This window comes from Aulostomus chinensis, chromosome 7 (assembly GCF_037954235.1).
Source record: "Aulostomus chinensis isolate RoL2024-O1b breed Wild chromosome 7, RoL_Achi_v1.0, whole genome shotgun sequence".
Lineage (NCBI taxonomy): Eukaryota > Metazoa > Chordata > Actinopteri > Syngnathiformes > Aulostomidae > Aulostomus > Aulostomus chinensis.
In genome coordinates this window covers 10,028,443-10,048,386 of record NC_141326.1, presented here as the reverse complement: position 1 = coordinate 10,048,386, position 19,944 = coordinate 10,028,443, and the positions used below count along the sequence as shown (strand labels likewise).

The 19,944-nt window shown below is 40.4% G+C and overlaps 1 protein-coding gene across 1 annotated transcript in view; it reads right to left on the bottom strand.

Annotated features, from left to right (window-relative positions):
- Positions 1-1,165: 1,165 nt before the first annotated feature.
- Positions 1,166-19,944, bottom strand: part of pdhx (pyruvate dehydrogenase complex component X) — a 33,343-nt gene continuing 14,564 nt past the window's right edge. The window contains exons 5-11 of the mRNA XM_086208328.1: positions 18,616-18,714; positions 14,856-15,045; positions 14,162-14,309; positions 11,878-11,936; positions 9,935-10,093; positions 3,851-3,915; positions 1,166-2,639 (exon numbers count right to left, since the gene is read on the bottom strand). Of these exons, the coding sequence (XP_086064454.1) occupies positions 2,384-2,639; positions 3,851-3,915; positions 9,935-10,093; positions 11,878-11,936; positions 14,162-14,309; positions 14,856-15,045; positions 18,616-18,714 (976 nt within the window). The 3' untranslated portion in view covers positions 1,166-2,383. The remainder of the gene's footprint in view (positions 2,640-3,850; positions 3,916-9,934; positions 10,094-11,877; positions 11,937-14,161; positions 14,310-14,855; positions 15,046-18,615; positions 18,715-19,944) is intronic.

Genomic DNA, 19,944 nt, shown 5'->3' with positions numbered 1-19,944 from the left:
GTCTGCTGTTGGGTTTTTTCGATTTAAGACAGCTTTTTTTGTCATCATTGTATGCAAACACAAAATATCCACACACTCATATCCACTTCCTTTTTACTCTCAGGATGAAGCTGAGACATTATTTCCGCAATTTCTGTTTTCGTCCTTGTGAAGCTTCTGTATGGCTCCCCAGCAGCTGGTGAAGGTGTGCACAGGGATAAATGTCCCCGCAATAAGGTGGTTGCGTTTGCAAGCACATTCTGCAGAGCATCACATCTTTTATCTCAAGCTGAGAAAAGATGCTCCACAAGCCCCTTTTAATTGTTGGTGATGAATGTCATGTAAAAATGTTAAAAGAAAATCAATAAAAGTGACCAGTTGGTAACATTTCATGCACCAAACAAGGTGTGACAGATAAACAAAAAATGCATATTAATAGCACTTAAAGGAGGTTGTTGTTTGTTGATTGAGAGTTTAGTTTAAATGTCAAGGACTGTTTTTCCACCCCTGGACCTTTTAAGTGCACTTAAAAATAATGGAAATACCCTCCTAAACAGTGAGTTGTTATTCAGTTTGAAGAGAAAAAGTAGGGAACATCTGGCTTTCACGTTTCGGTGCTGGTGATGACATTTCATAACATTAAAAATACACTTAAAACTTTAAAATTGGTTTTACCAAAAAGAATCAAAGAATACAAATTATTAAAGATTAGGAACCATTGTGAGAGAAATAGCCTGAGCTACATGGTAGCGTAGGGAAAAAGTCAAATGAGCTCAAATTGAAATGGCGAAAATTGCTTGAGAAGTAAACGAGGAAGCAACTGCAAATATTAACGCTGGCTTTCAATAATGATTAAGAGGAGGGAACACAATCACAAAATTGCCCACCTCAATAGCTTCTGCCTTAATCTCTAAAACTAACTCTGCTTACACATGAGCATGTCTGGCTCCATCGACTGACGCAGATACCTCTGTTAACATCTGTTGTGTCCACGCTTACAGCGAAGATAAACATCTGCCAGCAGAGGCTGACCTGTATGTTCAATGCAGCAAATTATCTTAATTGGCTTCTATGAGATAATTATTATGCAATTTCTCTCTCTCTCTCTCTCTCCCTCTCTCTCTCACACACACACATTAGTTGTGCTACATTAAGAAGGTGGAGGGAGATGTTTTAATGAGACACATGGACATTTCAAGGTCAAACAAAGTGTTTAATTTGCATCTCCAGACACCAAACAAAATGGATGGTATTTAGTTTGAACACACACGGTCTTGCATGATTAGTTTTCAGGCATATCACAAAATTTGTCTTCAATAATTTAAATGTAACAACATGAAAGGTTCTTAAACAGGAAATGGTTTATATGGGTTTTTTTCCTGCTGGAAACTGCAATGCTGAAGAAGTTTTGTAATAAATATGTCTGACAAATGTGCTAAAGGAACACACCAACTTTTTAGAGAATGCACCCATTAACCATTCGCCCCAGATGCTGACAAGATAGATACTTCTCTGTCCTTTAGGCACCTGAGACCCACAGAAACCTGCTGACCCCAAGTTGGCTTGATGACCTTGTCTCCAAAATGGTCAGTTCTGGCATGTACATTACTAGGGTTGAGCATAAAATTTGCGGAAAAACAAAAATTCTAAATTGTGAGAAATTCTAATTTCAAAATCAGATACATAGCTTAAACAACTTCCGAGCGGATGCAGTGGTTCTACACAGCACCTAAACGCACCACTGTGATGACTAGACGAGCGACTGCTACTGCTAATTATGGCTGCCTTTGTTTTGACTGATGACTTCTCAAACAAAATCCTGAACCTGATCTATTTGATTTTATGCCAGCACTTCCCACCCACTTCAGTTCTTTCTGCTAAGCAAACTAACAGCCCACCAGTCCCTCTGGATCTCAGCTCGCTAACGCACACACAGAGAAGAGAAGGGAATCCATCTTCTTGTCTGGCTCTGGGGAGATGGCAAATAAGCCAGTAAGTTATTTTGTTGGTGTGTTCTTCAAAATAATATTACAGTGCTATTTGTTGCATGTATATTATTATTAATGACACAGATCAGTTACGAAGTAGAACTTGAACTGGAACAACTACTTTTTATATGTACAAACCCAAGTGCGATAGAAAGCAACACCTAAACATTGGACGTTCCCTGCTATGCAATTTCCGGCTTGGCACCACTGCTAGAATCCTCTTCCTCTATAGCAGAGGCCCAGTTTTACTCCTCCTGCACAAAGACCTCCGATATAAATTTACATTACGTGCAGATGTCTTCATAAGCCTTGATCCAAGCAGTACTGGGAATAAAAATTTTAGAGCTCTTGGCTTGTGTGGTCATGACACAGGCTTTATCGCACAGATGCTTCTTTGCTGTAGCTCTCCTTATTTTTCAGGCTAGGGCCATGCGCTGTGGCTGCTCCAGGTTTGCTCGGAACTTGTCGAGAAATCGTGAAGCCAATTCGTCATCAACCAGCCGTCCATCGCTGGACAAAGTAACTGTCATGAGCTGCTGGGTACGCAGGGTTTGGCTGTCCTCACACAGCTGTAGCTCAGTCCTGGAGCTCCCAACAGCAAGGATACACGCCTGCGGAGGGTTGATGACGGCACTGAAGCCACTAATACCAAACATGCCCAGGTTGGATATACTAAAGGAAGAAGACAGTACATAACGACAGCATTAGTCAGGCTCAGCAGCAGGGGAAACACATAAAAATTAACTAAGCCTCTATAATGGCAGCTGTAAAGAAACAGTTCCCTGATGCACATTCATAGACATAGAACACAAGTGGATAAATAGAAGTGCTGGTTTTACAACACATACAAAATATAGGGCTTGATAAGCCGAATAAAAACAGCTATAACAATCTCCAAACGTGTCCAAATGATATTCATGGTGAGTAAGACTGACCCAGTGGGCAGTTCACTGTTTGCCTTAATGAGAATTCTTGCCCAAGGGGACAGAGAAATGAACAGATGAGGGGTGTACACATATATCCTCAGGAGGACAAAGAGAGCTGAACCTCCATAGGCATTCATCGCTCCTGCCTGACACAGAAACCCCATTTATGTCTAAATGACACCATTAATTCTAATGAGTTGAAAAGCCTCCCTTCCACTTTTCTGCAATTGATGATGCAGTAACTGATGGGCCTTGTCGCCCAAAACCACTTTCACTTTGGTTCTATGTTGAGAATATGCACAATACACTGCATATCTGCAAAACTGGATTAAAGCCCGACTAGCAAAAATGTTTTATTTGTTATCTACTGTATGTGCACCGAAGCAAACTATGAGACAGAATCAGCCGGGAAGGCAGCAACTATGTTGTATCAACCCATGGAACCACCTCGTTTGTCTGTGTTAGCCACAAAACACATGAAATTTAGGGGTGCCTCTTGGCCCAGTGAAGGGCCCATGAAATGTTGGCACCCATTACAGGATCCAAGGGCTGGGTCCAGACAGTTTGTCACTTTCTTTAAGATAGCAGGATTTAGCATTTTTGGACATTTTATCTATTTCTTAGGAAACATGACATGAATCATTATGATACTTTTGGGAATATTTCTTGACTAATATGATACTTCCACGACTTTCAAAAGGTCTATGTTTTGTTTTTGTTTTTTTTCCATACCCTGGATGTACATTTGGTTCTCCACAAATGAAAATTGTGACTTTTCAGTTCTCCAGCAGTTTGGAGTTTTTATGAACAAATGCAGTTTAATGAATTCATTTTCATTCTGGTTTTAGTGGTTAATACACAACATGCTGAAAATTTTCAACCTTGGTAGAGGCTTTCGAGTAACACGTTTCCGTTTCCCTCCTTTCACCCCGCAGAGTTCAAGTGTGTCAGGCTTACCTGAATGAGCCGCCCTGGTACTCCTCAGGCAGAAGTTTTCCATCTCGAGCCTTCTGGGCCAAAGCCTATGAAAGAAACATTCGTCATCATTAAGTTTGAAAGATTTTATCCAAACAGGTGATCAGTCTCACTCAGAGCTTCGTCAATGTGAATGAAGGCATTCCAATTAAAGTCTAATGAACATCTTATTTTTAACCCTTTGACTTCAGATACTTGGCTACGTCGTTCATCTATAATGTAAACCCCAAATAGTGAACAAAATGATTTAAAAAGTCCAATCGAATGTTTTTTCTTCCTGCAAAACAAAATAAGACACATGTCAACATGTACCAACCAATAATATCATGAAATCCACCTGTCAATCAATTTTCTGCATCTGAAGGCATGTGCATACGTGTATGATCGAAGATACGTTAGCTACAGTGTAGCTGGAAAAATAATGGTATATGGGTTATCTTTGGCTTCTTGCCACTTCAGACACGGTTCTCCCTCTCAAAATACTGTGGTTACTGGCCCACTAGCCTGAATGTATTCATGTTGAGGACAGTGTGCACCAGGACAGCAGGGGACTGCTTCAGCAACAATATGAAGCACAAGATATTTTTCTCTCTGGTGGATACTCTCTCCCATCTGTGTTGGGCCCACACTGAATATTTCAGTATGATGCACTCCTGATACACCCATTTTTCAGTCTTCCAATCAAATTTATCCTGACTATGGCTGTGCTGGATCATCCATCCATCCATTCATTTTCTTCCGCTTGTTCCTATTCAGGGTCGCGGGGGGGCTGGAGCCTATCCCAGCAGCTATTGGGTGAGAGGCGGGGTTCACCCTGGACAGGTCGCCAGTCCATCTCAGGACCAACACAGAGAGACAGACAACCATTCACACTCACAGTCACACCTACGGTCAATTTAGAGTATCAATCAGCCTCGTCCCCTCTTAATGTCTTTGGACTGTGGGAGGAAGCTGGAATACCAGAGAGAACCCACACAGGAACAGTGCTTGAACCGGGACTCATGCCTGGAACCTTCTTGCTATGAGGCGACAGTGCTGACCACTGCACCACCGTGCCGGATCACATCATTCACAAAAATTTTGGTATAAATTTTCCCAAATTAAATTTTAAAAAATCAGCCATATCATGATATTAACAACATAGCTTCTTGATGACAGACTCTCACTAAGATGCGTTTGTGTGGAGCCCACAGTGTGTTCCTGCAACAACCCAAGTGGTCAAGCTGAAGACCCATACGGTTTCTAGCACTGTTATATCACTGTTAATGCTTATTACTTAGACAGCGCCTGGAAGCTACCCCGCACCACTTGATCACACACATGAAACGATTACAAATAACTTAAGATAATTTGTGTATACGTATACACGTTTGTGTGTACTTGTGTGTGTGTGTGTGTGTTTAGAATTTCAGGAAATACAGCTCACAAATAAGTCATGCTGTGTCCATATAGTGTCATGCTTTGTCACTATTGCATTATTAATGCTGCTGATGCCACTAATTTAGTAGTCAGAAATACGAGAAGCTCATTGGCAAAGGTCAAACTGTCAATGCACTTCTCAATTTTCAGTAAAACCTTGTTCTGTTTTCTTTTACCAAATAAACCCATGCATATCATTATCAAAATCTGCTTGACATATTATGATTTCATTTTAATGCAACATCGTCCACCCCAAATCCCTACTGCCCCAGCTGGACAATCAGCACACAGAGCATTAGCTACATATTGTTCAATAATACACCTCATAAACCCCACACGGAGTTAAATAGTGCTAACAATATTTTGAATGAGATGAACAGAGTTTCCTAGAAAAAGACAAGTTTTCTGGGTAAAGCTGGATGTTCGACTAACTAGCCAGTAACAGACTCATTATACCAAAAAGCCATCAGTGTGTTGAAAGCCTCTCGACCATTCCAACCACGATGACAGTGGTTTACTCTCACGCATCCTCTTTACTGAAATGATTAAATGTCCAATAGCCAACATGGAAATAAATGGGAACTATTTAACTGTGCATGTTTAAAATGAAGAAAGGGAATTGACAACACCCAGAAGGAATGATGAGGTTCATGCAGAAAAAAACAGTCCAGATTGACTGGGAATGATTGCGGTCCACGTTTGGGTGTTAGTGGATCCTTTTGACATAAGAGCTTGAAGTGCAATATTGTTCAGTTGTTCCACTCAATTACATCAGTAGCCAGCAGCGACCTTCTCCATGGTTCATTCACACCACATGTTGAATTTAGTTTGATGCCAATCAGGACTTCAGAGAGCAAGTTAGCTAAAATAGAGATCAGAGGGTGGTAAAGCGTATGGGATGCTTGAATGTGCAAATGTGTGAGCAAGAGATACAACAATGAATGAATGATTTCTCTGCAGAGAATTAACGAACATAATCATCAGAAGCTAATTATGTCATCAATTCTATTTAATAGATGCAAAACGTGCAGATATGGTAGACACACTAGAGCTGTGCCGTGTCTTATCATCCATGATGTATTATTACAAACCCTTCCCAGGGTAAGTCTCATTCATGTTGTCAACACTGTGCAAATGCAATTTTAATTAAATTACGCGAGTTACACAGTGTTAATTGAAAAAAAAAAACAAAGGAGTAAATCATTAGGTTGCGGCGTATTACCTCAGAGCTGAACCTATTTTCATGTACCATAAGTGGTCTGAGTGTGTGAAGACGCCATGGAACGGAGAATTACAACCAAATATTGTATAAGATAATAATATAAGTGTATAGTGTTAAGTATTTTTTTTTTGTTAGAATCATTAGGGCCTGAGCCAGAAGGTACTTCTGGCGAAGACCCTATTATGTTTGCTCGGCAGAGCAACACATTAGCAGCAGTAAAAACACTAAAAACACACACTAAACAGTGTCCCAGGCCCCCCCAGCACCCATGAGGCAACTGGGCCAGACGGCCCGGAGCCAGTTTTCACATACACACCCATTCAAAACCTGGTATTATACTGTTCTTGCTCTCAATGAGTGCGCGCTATATGCGCATAACGCGCATAATCTAATTTGACCCCCTGAACATGCATGAAATTCGCTGAAATTCGGCACAATCGTTCGGTATGTCTCAACATTCACTAATCAAAAACAAAAACGCCACTAAAGTCTATAGCGCCACCTAGGGAGCCACACAAAAAAAAGATAATTTTTTTTAATTTCGCGCGCTATAACTCCTCACACAAAACTCCCACAGACATGGGACCAACACCGTTGGACTCGTCTCATCAAGACGAACAATTCTCACACTCTGACCCCTCACCTATCTCCAACAGAATGTCCACAAATTGGACAAAACTGTCAAAATCAGGACTTTTTTTACTCCCCGAACAAAATCTATCTCCTCCTAAACCGTAAATGCCAGGGCTTCCAAACTTTCACACATTACTCTCCCAACTGTGCTGATTAAAAGTTCAGTAAGAATAATATACTACGCGCTCGGTTCCCATTTTATAAGCCGTCAAAGTCGGGGAGACACGTTTCACGCTTACAATGGAAGTCAATGGGGAGGCCGTGTCCTCTCATGGTACATACTCTCGAACAAATGCTTCTCACGTCTATACCATACATCGCACAGCTTTTAAAAACATATCACTGTATTCCTGACAAAAATCCCTACAAAAATATGGTATTTTGTGTTACTTTCGACCAACGTAGGCCGAGTTATTCAGCTTTTACACACTACATTTCTCTTAATCCTCCACTCTCTCCACTCTAGCACAGATCAAAGAAAGTGCAGCGGGGGAGGGGTTCTTAATGGGCCAGCTGGCAGCTCTGCTCTCAGCTCTGACAGAGATAGCAGAGATTTGTTTACTGTAGTCATGGAAACCACAATTGGAGCTTCTCTGCCCTCATGTACATACTCTCAAACAAACACTTGTAGCTTCTAAACTAAAACACTCACACCTTCAGAAAACACACCATTGAATTCCTGAGAAAAAACTCTACGAACTGATGTCTTTACATTACACTTTTGACCAACATATGCAGAGTTATGACTGTGTTTGTCAGTAAAACTGCCAAATCCTCCTCTGCTCTCCACTCTGACAGAGATGGCAGAGAGCGAGCAGAGAAGGGAGGGGCTCTTAAAGGGCCGGCTCTCAGCTCTGCAGTCACACTGTGCAGCGCACTGAGGCTCGTATCTCCTCAACTACAAGGCCTAGGGATTTGCCGATTACACCGTTGGATTCGGGCCGGTGTCAAGGACGCGGCCGTAGGCCGCGCGGGGGCTCAGGCCCTAACAACGCTGCTTGCAGCTTTAATTTTAACTGCAATTTGAAAAGGGAAAAAAAAATCTGACAACTATTGTTCAGGAACACTTAAGTCACGGTACCAAAGTGAGGGTACCGTATTGAACAAAACCCAGGATGAGTCAAAGGTTCAGTATATTCAAGATCATGTGCACTTTTACGGATGAAAAGGTTTTTTTTTTATTTTACATAGGAGTAAAATTATGTGTCCTATGAGTGTGAGTGTTTGTATATTCTGATTGTTTAAATTTTAGTTATTATAATACGTCTTAATTTGTATAGCTTAGTATTTAATAATGAGGAGGCTTAAGTTTTTTGGATCACTGTTTGGGTTTGTACCCTTCTCAAGCCTTAATAACAATGTAACTTGAGGCCAAAAACATTGTGTTTTGTAGTGTTACATTTATATCCCAACATCTAAATTGTTATTAGACATGCTGGAATATCGAGCTAGGGTTATAAATCTATACCTTCAACACAGCAGGATAGGGTCCTCTTGCCACTGGGGCATTTTTACTTACTTATACTGCATTCAGTAAAGAAAAGAGCTGCAAGAATCTCTTTGCTCTGGTCTGATTTGGAATAAGCTTCTATTCTTCTTCTTCTATCAGTGACTATTAAGAGTTGCGAGGTAAAGCAGGAACACCATGAACTGGGTTTTTTAAGACTAGCAATTGTGTTCATTTAATTTTCTGAGTAAACAAGGGTCCATTTAAACAGCATGATCATGGGTGTCACTGGCTATACAAAGCTTCAGTCATCAACCCAATCAGTTCCACTTAGCTCAGGCTTTATACAAGAGAAGTGGGGTCGGCGCCACCAATGTAGTCTCCAATTGGCTATAATTGCATCAGTAGAAATCAAAAGAATCTTACTTTTCCAACGATAAGTCACATGAGTGCCCACATAAGCTGAGTGACTGCTGTGTGATATTTTCGGAGACAGTTATCATACCGTGAAAATCTCACAGTATATCAGAAGTATGCGGTTAACGTTGTCTAATCAAGTTTTGAAGTAGTCTGCTACATGTTTTTGCTGATTTTGCAAGAGTGAAGAGTGTGTCACTGCTTGTGAGAGTAGAGTGTTTGTCTTGAGTTGAATGTGTTTGTAAATACATATCTGACCCCAGCTATGGACTGTGAGCAGGAGAAGGGACCAACCATTGTTGCTTTACTCTACATCTGTGGCCTGTGACAGCTGAGACCAGAAACAGCCAAAAAATGTAACTGGCCCAACTCTAGTAAGTTACTGTAACTGTAGATCTACGTGGCTGATCTGAAACAACTCTTCCTACTGGAAGTGTTCTGACATCTTACATCAGGGGTCTCAAACTGGTCCAGTAAAGGGCCGCTGTGGCTGCAGGTTTTCATTCCAACCCAGCAAAAGCAACACCTGATTCTACTTCAATCAATCAAGCTGTGTCCACACAGCTCATTTGTTGGATCAGGTGTTGCTTTTGCTGGGTTGGAATGAAAACCTGCAGCCACAGAGGCCCTTTACTGGATCAGATTGAGACCCCTGTCTTACATGAACAATACATACTGTATATAAATAGATATAAGTTTGTTAGAGCCTCAATGAGAAAAACTTTACTGATGCCTCTCCGGTGTCTATCTATCCCACAGAGCAATCGACAGCAATGCTCCTTGTTTTTTGCTCTTAGGTAACACACCTAAGGCCTCCAACAACCTGAACATAAAATCGACAAGCACAGAAGTGCACTTGGAAGGCAGCTCCAGGGGCCAACTCTTCCACACTAAAATGTGTCATTCCCGTTGCTTCCGTGATTTGTACCTTTGCATTAGTTGAGATCTCCTGAACTCCTTTGTCTGCAGCATCCTTGATAATGGGGGTAATGAGGCCTTTGTTGGTCGCCACAGCGATTGCAATGTGGATAGAATCCAGTGCACGGGGTCCATCACCGGACCAGGTCACATTCACTTCCGGTATCTCCTAGGGATGAAAAAGTCAGAGGTTGGCAAGGGTCAAATATTATAAAGTGGAAAGAACTTGACAAAGAGCTGAACTGAAAAGCATAAAACACCATCAGCTGGATTGATGTAGTTACACAGTGCTTGCATGCACTTTATGAGTGTGGATAAACAATTGAAAAGCTTCTCTGATACCACAATATGATGTAACAGCATGCACAGTGGTTCATATTGAGAAGAGTTATTTAAACATGTGCATTACAGGCTGATGTGTGCGCTTTTAATGAATTTGATTTTTAATGAATCTGATCTGGACCAAAAGCCAAAGATCCAAGAGCATTTGGGTTGTGTACAATTCATGAAAAAGATTCAAATGATGAATAATCTGGAGATAAATCAGTCAGCTAAAGGTATCATTAGCCTTTGCTTTAAATCATATGTTTACTTTGGGCAAAGGATGGGAGTAACCTTGATTGGTCATTACTAAGAGGAAACTTAAGGTGTGAATGAGGAAATAAACCTTTACTTGTTTTTCTCTCATCTCCAAGATGGTGAGAGCCTTATCCTAAAATATTCCGAAAGGAAATCATCTAAAATAATAAAGGCCTGTTTTTAGTTAGTTTAGTTAACGCTTCCTAAAATGTCAACTAACCCGTGTTCGCATCTTTGAAGTAACACCTTCAAGAAACAATGATACATCAACACAAAAAAAACAATAAAGAAAGCCTCCAAAATGCTGATCATGACATAAACCTGCAACTGGGTATTGGGCAGTGTGCGGTGTCTCTCTCAATGGGTAGATAACATTTCTGCTATGGTTTAGTTCATTCATCGGGCATTTCATAAAAATGAACAGTGTATAGTTTAGGATGATCAACCAGTGCAGCAGTACAATACTCCCCAACGAGATTAAGCAGATGTGATATGCACCATGATAAACTTTCACATTGTTTTGTTGTGCTGTTTTTCTATGTTTGTGCTTCTGTTGACGACACAACAAGAAATGACAATAAAATATCATGATGAAATGATACCAGCTCTACACTGCATCAGACATAAAATTGAGCCAGCAGTGCAGAAGTGATAAAGATACTAAACAAAAAAGCATCGATGCCACTTCTTGATGTACAAGTCAACTGGGAGAAATTAAAGTTGCCCCCCCCCCCCATCCTGAGCCAGAAAAAATACCACAAGGTATTTTGGCCAGGTACAACTTTGTTCCAACAATATAATCTAGTGTCTTAACTATCAGATATTCTTTGGCACTAACACTGGCTTGGAAATTTTTGATCCCTCACATTAAGTGTGACAGTAACACATGACAGAACCAGCAGATTTCTCAGCTGCCTGACTTTCGTACACGTCCTGTCTGTCCACTGGAACGTCTGACTCCCATGACCTCAAAACAAGTAAATTGACTGAAGCAGATATAACATTTCATGATAAGTGGAAAAATAAGTAAGTGATAGGGCAATGTTTTCCTTATTACTTGCTACTGAGAAATTCAACGCTGGAATAACGACATTACTGGAGGAGCACACACACTTTTAACCTTCATTTCTCTTCGCACATTCCAGCAGCGAAACAAAAGTATCTTCCTTTATAACATTTATTTAAATAAAATCTAAAGAAGCTACAAACATGTCTGATTTTTGTTTCTAAGTTTAATTTCCCTTACCTGCAGAGGAAGGTTGTTGTTTTGGTAAACCAAACATACACTATTATGCCTGGGTGACTGATAAGCAGCCTCTCAAGTCTGACTAGGAAAAAAAAAAAAAAAAGGAAGTATGCTGGAACAGTACTTACTTTAAGAGTAACAGCAGCTGCCTTGATGATGAAATCATTAACAGACACTTTGACCTGTTCTAAAAAGACAAAGAAAAAATCAACTGTGAGCTTGAAAGTTCTTGCAAAGGATCGGCAGCAGTATATCGCTTGAATAGAAAGAGCTGCGTGGGTAGAAGCACCGTAAGTGTGACTTTGCTCTCTGAAAGACCGAACAAATGTGATATAACAAAACCCCTCTGAGTAAATTAAGCATATTTTTGAGCCCAAGCAGACCTTTGCTATAGGACTCATTTGCTGTGTCAGACCAGTGGGCCTGGTAGACATGGCAGGGCACCACTGCCAACTTTTCCTGGTGTCCATTAGTGCAGTACTAGACATTTATGAACGCTGCGAACAGAATGATTAACGAGCTAACCGTGAAATTGCACTGCTCCTGAACAAAGAGAGTCCACAAAAAACAACCGGGAGAGAATCCCTCAGTACACACAACCTTGCTAATAGGTCTGGAATGGCCATCCCATTTCCTCCATCACACAGTGAGAGAGAGAGTGAGAGAGAGAGAAAGAGAGAGAGAGGGAGAGAGAGAGAGAGGGAGAGAGAGAGAAAGAGACAAGGAGAGAGAGAGGGAGAGAGAAAGAGAGAGCGAGAGAGAGAGCTCAGAGGCATTTATAGTTTATGGAGAACGTTACGCTAAATAAAGCAAATATGAGATAATGTGCTGAACGAGATGTTTAAAAATAGGAAAGTCGTTCCCTCTCTCTACTTGTGCTGTGAACACATCCTGAAACTGCACTTCAAGGCTACAGTTCAAGAACTTTCATGGTACCTAAGCCAAATAATTCTGTTTCCTATCAAAGCCCTTAACATTATAGCTAGTGTGAAAAGTTTACTGAATCCTCTCATACCATCAGATATTCATGTATATTGTCCCTTGAAAAAAAAAAAGTGACAAAAAGCTCATAATAATATTGTTTCTGTATATACTAATGATTAATTCATGCTTGCTGATTTGGGACCCAGGAGAAAAAAATAATGGTGATATTGTTTCATTTCAAATATTGTCAGATTTGAGTTACTGATGAAAGGTCAGACTTTACTGAAAACCATTTTCTATTTCAGCATGAGACTGGAGGCATTATGTTTGCATTTTGTCTGTCTGATTCTTGTTGTGATGCCGTAACTCTGGAACGCCTTAAAGGATTTGCTCCAGATTTCCCACAAACCACTGGGACTAAGTTGTAAAAGGTCAAGGTCACTTTCACCTTAAATGAAGACAATATCTCACAAACACCTTGATGAAATAATTCAGAAATACTATTCAAAAATAGTAGAAACATCAACTGGGACTCAAGGATGACCTGAAAAAAAATTAAATGGTCAAGGGTCAAGGGTCAAGGTTTCAGCTACAGATTGTGGAGGCATACAACTGTGTTGCAGTATTTCTAGTTCAAAGAGTGTATTCAGAATTAACCTTCTGAACCTTGAAAACTTGATTTTTCCAGAGACTTTTTTCAGAACTTGTATGAATGCAATCAGCTTCTATTTCTTTTTCAAGTTTGAGTGCTGAGGTCGTTCGATAATAAAGTTTACTGTGTAAAGTGCAGGATGAACATTGAACCATTTGTCAAAGATGAAGCTGAGAGATCAGAAATTGTTAGATAAGAGCTAGCTGTGAGTGCGTGTGTGTGTGAGTAAGAGCGAGAGAGTGTGAGAAAGAGAGAGAGAGACTCTGTAAAGGTCTTATCAAAATATGAGATTCCTTATGTGACAATATGTGTGGTTTGTAGAAGGAGCAGATGTGATAATAATGGTGTTGGTGTTCACACAATTCTAGGAAACATTGTTCACTCTCTAAGTGTTGGGCTTTCTGGGTTCCATTTAATAACCCCAAACAGCATGTTAACTCCTGCTCATCTGCTGCTCCTGCTCATTCAAAGACACGATGGATACATCTAGATCAATTCAGGTCAATTTCAAAAAGAGAGACACCTCTTTTGCAGAAAGATAGTGAAGTGTGTGTGTGTGTGTGTGTCTGTGTGTAAGCGCATATGTGCTGCTTTGAACCAGAGGGACATAATTACCCTGACCAGATATGTACCAGAGTTCCTCTCACTGCTACAGACCATCTTCTTTGTCTAATCCTCAGTCATGTGGAACCCTGAAATTCCCATCGTCAAGGAAAATGTTCTTTTCCCAGTGTTACCGTACAGCCATTCCCAGAAGCCCCTGACACTAACATGTTCATGTAAAGAGCACTAATGTGAACACACATGCACACACCTTTTAAGACACGTGTTTTTACCTTTGGCTAGGTCTTTGCGTAACTGCATGACTGCAGCCATGTCACAGTCAACAGTGGCATAAGCATGAGGGATGGTGGTTTTTGATTGAGTTAGTCTTTGAGCAATCACGCGGCGCACGTTTGAGGCCGGCAACTCTGTGAACGTGCCCTGAGGAAGATGAGAGGTGGGAGGAAGAGGTGAATGTCTGACAGCAGAACATGTCCACACATTTCTTGGCATATCCAAGCTAACAGTAATCCCTAGAAAACATGGATGGGGTTTACAATATCAAACAGTATATATATGAAGTGGTGACAATTAACTTCCTGAATTATTATTATTATTTTTTTGTATCCGGTTATTTAGAGAACAAGGATATGACATCAATAAGTCAGATCAAAGTTTGAAAACTAATGGACAAAACACAAAGGCAACAATTTAATGTTGCGATACCTAAGAAACTGAAGTTATAAATCCTTTTATATCAAAATTGTGTCAGCAAAATGGATAAAAAAAGACCTTTATACAGTGATTTATCTATATGACCTTTACAGCTTTACAGCTAACTGCAAAAAATGTGGAATAAGCAGGAAAAATGTCCACTGACGATGACTTTCTGTCTTCTACGACCCTGAAAAACAACCCTCTAATAGGAGGTGTTATACCATTCCTGTTTGTGAGAGAGGTTTAAAAGGTGGAGTAATTAGCACAAACCGGTGCTCCAGGCTTCCCTGGTACAGAGAGAGGAGGTATGTTGGGTCTGCTGCCTGGGGGTGGGGGGGTAGCTGCTGGGGTCGTTGTTGGGGCAGCTGCCGAGGTCGTGGCAGGACTCAGAGGAGCTGCAGCAGCAATGACAGGAGTAGCTTTGGGGACAGGAGTCATCTTCAGAAGATTCAACACGTCTCTGCAGAGGAAAAATTGTATTATCATGGTTGTCAAACGATTCAAATATTAAGTGCACTGTAATTATTTTGCCACCCAGACTTTATATGAAACAATTATTTGAGAATATTGTGAAAAGATTCCAGGGGAGCGGTATAAAAAAATGTTACTTTTTAAATCATGCTGCTTAGTCAAACGAAAGAACGCTATGTATAGTTGATATTATCTACAGAATAAGAAATTTTGGACAAAATGATTAATTATAATACTTTTTTACCTCATGAAATTGAACCCAAAAGCTGTAAATTTTTCACAGTAATTTTCACAAAACATATGTGCTTATGTATTGTACTGTATTTTATCATATTACATTATATTATATAATTTTACTTTATGCTGGAGGTAAAACAAAAGGCTAATATTATCCCTCTCTTTCCTTCTGCATATTTGTCTTCCTCCATTATGGAGGAATTATTATTATGGACCTGCTCTACTTGTAAAGTGTCATGAGAGAACTTTGTTGTGATTTGGCGCTATATAAATAAAACTGACTTGACTTGACTGTCTTCTAAGGATGGTGTTCTAAGAATACTGATTTGTCAGTTTGATATGGGTCAATTTCTGTTAAATTGAAAATGTAAACAGGTGGATTCTGTCAAACACATAAACTGTGCCATTTTATTTGCTCTTTGTTCAGTTTTTCTTCATTTCAAAAACTTATGAAACAAAGCCTAGATTTTACTGTTAAAATTACATTAAACATTGTCTATCTCTATGAAAACTACTGTCCTTGCTTTGCTTTGCATTAGAAGTGTTTTTTCAAGTGTATAAAACCACACTATGCATAATAGCAACATGCATTAATTATATTCCCATATGGCAGGCTTATGATACAGAACAGCGCAAGATTAATCTGATATGCATTTGTGTCAGGATTGTTGGGAGGTAACCTTCGCCATGGGGGATAACCATCCCCCATGGCCCAATGCAGATGTGTCATGAAAATTCACAAACAAACCTTATCATGGCATGGCAAGGAACAGGTGTTAGCTGCAGTTTTTTTCAAAACGAGGGCCTGACCAGTGTATCAGCTGATAGTGGTCTATCACAGGCCTTAACATAGATATCTCATATAGGAGTGTATCTTTTCCAATAAGCGATGATATTAACAAACTTTTTTTTAAAAGCACATAAAAAGCAGTGATTAAAAATAGTGTAATGCAGTGTGTCTAACATAGAGCCATCCATTGCCTGTGCCCTGTATATCTTACAATCTTATTTTGGCATTATTTATAGAATATATTTATTTTTCATTTACTAAAGTTAGCTATTTATCTAAGAAAATAGCCTTCTCAGAACCTTTACATAGTCATATAGGTACACAATTGGTGCACCATGAACACTGAAAGGGTCTATTTTCAGTCCAGCACAAAAATTCACTACATCAGCTGCACACAGCGATAATTATTTTTTCTGGTCTAAAATTAGTATCCTTTAGGCCCTATTCAAAACCCTCCATTCATCATCCTGCCCACTGATAGAGTGAATAACAGATACCCCTACTAAAAATTTATTTCTCATCATCTATTTTAATATTGTAAGGATCAAAGTCGCTCTTTACAAATTCACTGTAGGAGAATTATCCACTTGTAGGCCATCCCCATATTGACTGCAGTTATTCTACTCCTTCTTAATTACTCCAGATTCATATAAATTAGTTTTAACGTCCCTAATGTATGGATGATAAGGTGCATTACTCTGTAATATATACACAGGAATTGGTGTTTCTGAAGGTGGTGTTGGGGGGGGGGGGGCAGTTTGATTTGGTTTAAGGGATTGCTGCTCCGAGTGGCTATGGAGTAAAGATGTACTGAGAGACCTGCCCTAGATTATTTTAACTCACTCATTTAGCTTTGCAGAGAAAGAGGTGGGAGGGGCAGGTGGCAGGTGTGTTCCCTTGCAGCATTCTGGTTCCAATTCAGTGCAATAGGGTCCACCTACCCTCACGTCCGTTCTTTTGTCTGGACCAGCTGCCTCTGCTTCGACCATGTAGTCTGGGCTCAACAGCTATTTTTCCTTTGTTCCCTGAGATGCATCTTTATGTTTCCTGTGGTGCACTAGCCCCTCCCTCAGTCACTGATAGGCATATTTGTTTGTGTAAGGACTACAGCAACTTGGAATTCCCCCCTGCTAACCTGATACAATCACAGAACATCCTTAATGATAACAGACCAACCACCACAACAACCCAAGGGCAGAGCCATAAAAGGGAAAAGAAGGGATCCTACAAGTAAATAATTTAAGAAAACAAGGATTTAAAATAAATGCTTTGCAAGGCCTGCTATCATATTCATTAGTATGAATTCACTGGGAATATCCAATTCACGACGTACTAATTGTTTCTTGTACAATAAAAGGAGGCAGTTGACAGCAGCCTTTAGTGGTGTACGATATAATCACGCAGACCATTTACACTCCTACCGACAGCCAAGGGAAAACAACCTCTGAAAGCCTGAAAGATCCTTAACACGTCAAAAAACAAAACAAAAAACCCTAAATATTAGAATGCCATGATTAGTCAAATATACATCACACAAAATATTGAATGAATATAAGATGCAAAATATACAGTGTATACTATATACAAAATTAAAGCTGACCTTTAAATATTGTCATGTTTACAGCTGTTGAAATTGAGAAAAAAAACAATGACTATTTTACACTAAAGCCCCTTTCACACTGCACCAAAAATGCGGGTGAACACAGGTGTTTGGGCACTCTGAAAGGGTCGACTCTGCATTTCGACCTGCGTCCACTGACCCTCCAAGCTACCCGGGTGTTTAGTGGCTCTGCTTGGCTCGCCTGCAGTGTGAAAAAGGCAACCTGCGTTGTCTCAGGTTTCCTGTGACCTTCCTGTCGCCTTCTGATTTTGTCACTGTGCCGCCTGTCAGGCTGTCATTGTGGAAGCTCCGGAAAAAAAAAAAAAAAATTGGGCTTTGCTGTGCTGTGAGAGCTGCTCACTCATCTCTCAATGAAGTTTTGACCTCTGCAATAAGATCAGTCTTCCGGTTGATGTCCCCGAGATTCTGTTTCACTCCTTTTTTTCTCAAAAAATGCACATGTGTATGATCTTACGGGAATTAATCTATGCTTGGAAACCCCCACCAACTGCAGAACCCTAACGTGAACTGCGCAAACGCGACTGTGTTTATTAACAACTTGTAAAGCGATCTTCACATCTTTTTATTGATCATGGCAGCACACTGGCAAGAACGCAGGCCTGCAGCCCTCACAGCGGGAGCTCTCTCTCTCTCTCTCTCTCTCTCTCTCTCTCTCTATAATATACACACACACACACACACACACACACACACACACACATATATATCATATATATATATGTGTGTGTGTGTGTGTGTGTGTGTGTTCGCTAGTTCACTTAAAAAAATCAGAACTAAAATAAGCCAACAAAAACAAGCAGAAAAAGAAAAAAATGAGTGAGCTGTTTTTTTTTTTTTTAAGTCTTTAAGGGGATGCGCCTCATATGGAGGATGTTATAGGCCTTAGCGCTAACGCTTGAATCCACACTCACTCTTTTGTGATAAGTCCTCTTGGTCCAGTGGCAGTCGCCAGCTTTGGGTCGAGGCCATGCGTATCCAGGATGTGTCTTGCTGCTGGGCTCAGTCGTAACCTGGGCAATGAAGAGTCAGCGAGTTAGTTTTACTGATGAGAAGATTTTACGTGCTGTTGTTTAAATTCCATTCCTGTCTTGCTTTGGAGAATATAGCACTGACCCAGCACTCAAAATAGGTGTTAACAAAGAGCATAGGATTGCCCATAGGGACATACTGATATTTCAAGATGAGAGAATTGGCCCTACCAGTATTTTATTCACATGATCTTTGAAGTGGAGTTATGGTTGCAACTTGAGCAGGAGCATGGCTTCCAAATAGTACAAGAAGCGAATTTGTAAAGATGAACAACTAAAGGTCAGGGCTTCAGAGAACCCACTGATGCTGAACATGATAAACAGAGTGTAACATGCTTCAGAAATACTCCTGATTCATGTAGTATTGGAAAGATTCACTCGGAATGTAAGCAAAATGGTTTACCAATCACAGTAAAAAAAATGCACACGGAAAAAACTAGTCTAGCAACTTTTTTTCATGAAGATATAACTGATGAAGAGGAGCAGTGAATAAACCATATGCATTACCCTAACCTGAGTATGTACAGCTTTGAGCATCAGCATGACACCAAAAACACCAGACTATCTTTGGGCTGTATTAAGGTTGACAATCTCACTATAGTCCATTCATGCATTAATCCCCCAAAGATGCTTGTGGCAAAACATGTCCGCATTTCATCTTTCAGCCTCGTCACCCGATACAGCTAAGGTACGAATCTGAATAAGTAGGCTGGCTCAGCGTTAAGTGTTTGCATAACAAATACACCCTGTTCTTTGTCGTATGTCATTTGCTTTCCACAAGACTATCTATTGTGTAAACAGACAGGATCACACACATTTTGAAATTCAGCACATTAGATGGTGGCAGATGGGGCGTGAGATGGGCGTGCTGTTGAGAGAAATGGAAATGGTCAGTTCTGCTTGAACCTTAAGCCAAGTGCTACTAAAAAAGTATGCATTTAAAAAAAAAGTAAAAATAGAGCACACTATTATAAATGAATGATTTATCTGAGGGAGAGTGGTTGTCAAGCAACCGAAGGGTCGCTGGTTGGATCCTCACTTCCCCCCGTGACCATGTCAAAGTATCCTTGAGCAAAATACTGCACCCCTAATTGCTCTTGATGGCCCTGCGACAGACTGGCGACCCATCCAGGGTGTAACCCACCTCTCGCCCAATGTCAGCTGGGATACACTCCAGCCTCTCTGCAACCCTTAACAGATAAGCGGTATAGA